Source organism: Anoplophora glabripennis, unplaced genomic scaffold (genome assembly GCF_000390285.2).
Source record: "Anoplophora glabripennis isolate ALB-LARVAE unplaced genomic scaffold, Agla_2.0 scaffold6833, whole genome shotgun sequence".
Taxonomy (NCBI): domain Eukaryota; kingdom Metazoa; phylum Arthropoda; class Insecta; order Coleoptera; family Cerambycidae; genus Anoplophora; species Anoplophora glabripennis.
The window spans coordinates 1-3,640 of record NW_019422908.1 but is presented as its reverse complement, the minus strand read 5'-3'; the positions used below and the strand labels follow the sequence as shown (position 1 = coordinate 3,640).

The window sequence follows — 3,640 nt, the reverse complement described above, 5'->3', positions numbered from 1 at the left end:
ACAGAATTAAGTTTTCATCAAACCATTGAAGAAATTTTCAAAATATTATTGCCGATAGATAATACTCCCTGAATTTCATGAGGGTTGTTAGTAAGTAAGGGCAATAGTTTGCAGACACAATATAAATTTCTAAATTTAAATTAACTTTGCCTAATTTTCCCATGATGAATACCACATGATCAGCATTAAAAACTTCCTCTCCTTCTGATGTACGAGCGTTTTCGTTGGCATATATGTATGTAAGTAAATAGGAAATATATTCCACAACGGATAAGTTCATAATTATAACCTAATAAAATCTACATTAAATTGTAATACTAGAGACAAATAAAGTAGACATAAATACTTGCCTTAAAATTTATTTATGAAATATTTGAAACCTATAAAATAACACAAAAGTCAAATAACCGCAGTTTGATAACAAAATTACTAATAATAATGGCAAATAAGACAAACGTTGTTCAAATTAATGTGTAAATACGAACGGCAATGTCAAAATTACCTTGTCTCGGAGCTTACTGCTTTCGCCGATTGGTGTGCTTGCATCTTAAAAATTATCGCGGATAGCCATCCTTGTCTATTACACGGATTTCTTTACTTTACTTTGTCGCTCTCATGTAAAGGCAGATGGACCATGTTGATTTTCCAGCCCTGTATATGTCACGCTGGGAAATTTTCCCAAGTGCCACACAAAATTTTATCCAACACATAGAATTTCGTTTTAATAATAAATAAAAGTAACTTAAAATTTGAAGTTGTCAGTGTCAGAAAAAGTAATTTAACGAAAAACGAAATGGATGTATTTTTAAATATTACAAAGGATGCGACTGTCAACCTAAATTGTGTCTGTAACCATCAAGGGTTTCACAACTCACTAGTGACTTATGACTTAGTGAGTTATAGGCCACATTATTCCTTTAAAACCAAAGAAATTATACCTAATACAAGTGTTGGATAAAACAAATTGAATGATAGGTTGTCAGATTGTATTTTCTCTTGTAAAAACGTACGAGACAAATTGTAAAAATTATTCTCTTTAAGTGTTGGATAAAACAAATTAACTGATAGGTTGTCAGACTGTATTTTCTCTTGTAAAAACGTACGAGAGACAAATTGTAAAAATTATTCTTTTGCCTCTTTCATAAAAGAAACGCGCAAACATGCCCAAAAATGCTAGGTTATCCATAAATGCATAAATCATAAATGGTAGTGAAATGAGTCAAAAGTTGTGACATATATGATTAATTTAACTATATAATCCACAGACTTCTAAGTAGAAGTCTGTGGTAGAATCCAAGAACTGAATTCGTAGAGGTAAAAGCAAATCATTAGTAGTAAATCTGTCTGATCATATTTCAAAATCAGTTATTAGTTATAATATTGACATAACAAATAATTTTTAAAAGAACTAATTTAAATTTATCGCCTGATTTAGTTTGTATGTCAGCAAAAGATGGCGACAAATGATACGTAGATAATACAAGGCACTGAGATTTCTATATTATATTATGTTATGCTAGGAGCCTGTCCTATTATATTTTGTTTTCTCTGTATGTTCATTGTATGTTTTGTGGTTAACCCCGTTAACGTTAACCTCAAATTAAAATATAGATAAAATAGATTAGATATAAAGTGTAGTTTCCAGTTTATTTCCACATTTCTAAATATATTTAAAAAATCATGCCATTGCTATGGTCAAAATTAAAAAGAAGGAGAAGACTGCAATATTTAAAAGTGCTTTTGGTACTAACATAAAACTAGATATTTTAATAAAGGACAGTATTTTAAAAATCACAGTTCTTAGGTCAGTTCAATCTGAAATATGCAAAAGAGGCATCATTTTAGGAATATTAGTTGTATGGAGTTTATTAAGTCTCGTTTTAAATATTTTCAATACAAAACTTATAACTGCCATTATTATTGGAATATTTTTGGATCTGTGTAGATTATGTACTTCGATAAAAGAGGGTATGTTTCAAATTATTTGAAAGCAAAATATGTAACATATTTCTTTTCAGAAAGTATACTCACTATTAGAGGTCTGGGTTTTCAGGTGACTACTAAATATATAATTGGAGTAAAGACTATATTCATTCCAGAAGAACAAGTACAAAACATTTTCATTAATGAAGTTATTTTTAGAGTAAGTCCTACTTATTTATTTAATGAAAGGGTCACATTGTTTCTTTTGTTACAGAATAGAGTAATATATGTACTAAGTTTATTAACCAAAGACACAATTAATCGAGAAAACTTGATACCATTGTTTTTCGTAAGTATGTCCTGTCAAAATATGTTGTAAATAGTTGAAATAGAAGTTATTCAAAACAAAAAAATGTAGGTACTGTGTAAAAGCATTCATACTATCAACTTTTTTTTAGGAAACTCTCCCAAGATTGGCAAGTTTGAAAATTATCTATAAGCATTTGAAAGCAATTCAGGAGCAAAATGTAAATCGACAAATGAATTAAGTAAATAAGTTACTTTCTACTTCAGATTTAGAGGCAATTTTAATATTCTCTTAAAAGAATTGCTATTTACATTGTGAATGTTATTAAGTGTAATTGTGACTGAATTATATTTATAATAAATTGCCGAGTTTTTACGCTGATGAAAATTCACTAAATAAAAGGTACCGAAAAATAAATCACATTTAAAATTCAAATCGTTTATTATAACTTATTAGAAAAATAATGTAAATATAAATATGTTATATTTGTGATTATTTGTAATTCATATATCGTTGATAATTTTTTAAATAAAAATACCTCATAATTGAAATTTATATCTCGTCGATAATCTTTGAAATAGGGCAGTTCTTTTTTTTAATAAGAATTTGCAACAGCTGTATTTGTTCATATGTCTTTTCCAGCTGTCCATTATCCTAGAATAATTCATATTTATTACAATACAATTTCAATTTAATCAAATCATTTTAATCTATAAATTAGAATATTTGTTAAGAAAAGTCACTTACAAATTGATAAGCCTGTTTCATATTTAGATTTTCAAATGGAGTAGTTAGTAAGTAGTTGTCACTATTAAAATGGTCATTCTGACGAAGGTTTATTTTGACGGCATTTATATATTTCAAAATTTCTTTGCTACTTAGCGCATAAAAGTCGGATATTTCTTGAGGAACAGTTTTCCTTAACTCTATCAGTTCCTCCAATAAAACGCGTACTTTTCCATAACTATTGTCTAAAATTTAAATATTCTCAATCTCTCGATTACACCATGTTAATTAAGGCCCTGTACTTTGAGACTTGGTTAAGGCTTGATTAACTAATCAGGCGATTAGATTGTGATTATACTTTATAAATCAGAAAATGCAGTCTAATCGCCTGATCAGTTAATCAACCTTTAACCCAGACTCAAAGTGTAATAAATATTATTCTTACCCATATTAAATAGATAATTAGGTACTATAACTATTAAAGGTAATATGTAGATAAAATTAATATTACTATAACTTTTAACTCTAAAATTCAAATAATTTTAACATATTCACTTTTTCATGATTTCTAGGTTAATAAAAATTTTTGAATTCGATTTGACCGTTATGTTCCAATAGATTTGACAGTACACTATCACGGACTATGAAATTAATGTAGAGAGAGAGAGGGTAAGAAGTTGTAAA

The 3,640-nt window shown here is 28.0% G+C and overlaps 2 protein-coding genes across 2 annotated transcripts; one reads left to right on the top strand and one right to left on the bottom strand.

The window, feature by feature from the left end:
• The first annotated feature begins 1,578 nt into the window (after nt 1-1,578).
• On the top strand, nt 1,579-2,649 carry LOC108916768. The gene is made up of 4 exons (XM_018723067.1): nt 1,579-1,968; nt 2,019-2,143; nt 2,198-2,272; nt 2,382-2,649. The coding sequence occupies exons 1-4, from the start codon at nt 1,692-1,694 to the stop codon at nt 2,469-2,471; spliced, it is 567 nt and encodes a 188-aa protein (XP_018578583.1). The 5' UTR covers nt 1,579-1,691; the 3' UTR covers nt 2,472-2,649.
• A 31-nt stretch (nt 2,650-2,680) lies between these two features.
• LOC108916769 lies at nt 2,681-3,551 on the bottom strand. The gene is made up of 3 exons (XM_018723068.1): nt 3,402-3,551; nt 2,978-3,201; nt 2,681-2,884 (listed from the first exon to the last, which is right to left on the bottom strand). Exons 1-3 carry the CDS (start codon nt 3,403-3,405, stop codon nt 2,783-2,785), a joined length of 330 nt encoding a protein of 109 aa, XP_018578584.1. The 5' UTR covers nt 3,406-3,551; the 3' UTR covers nt 2,681-2,782.
• Nucleotides 3,552-3,640: the final 89 nt, after the last annotated feature.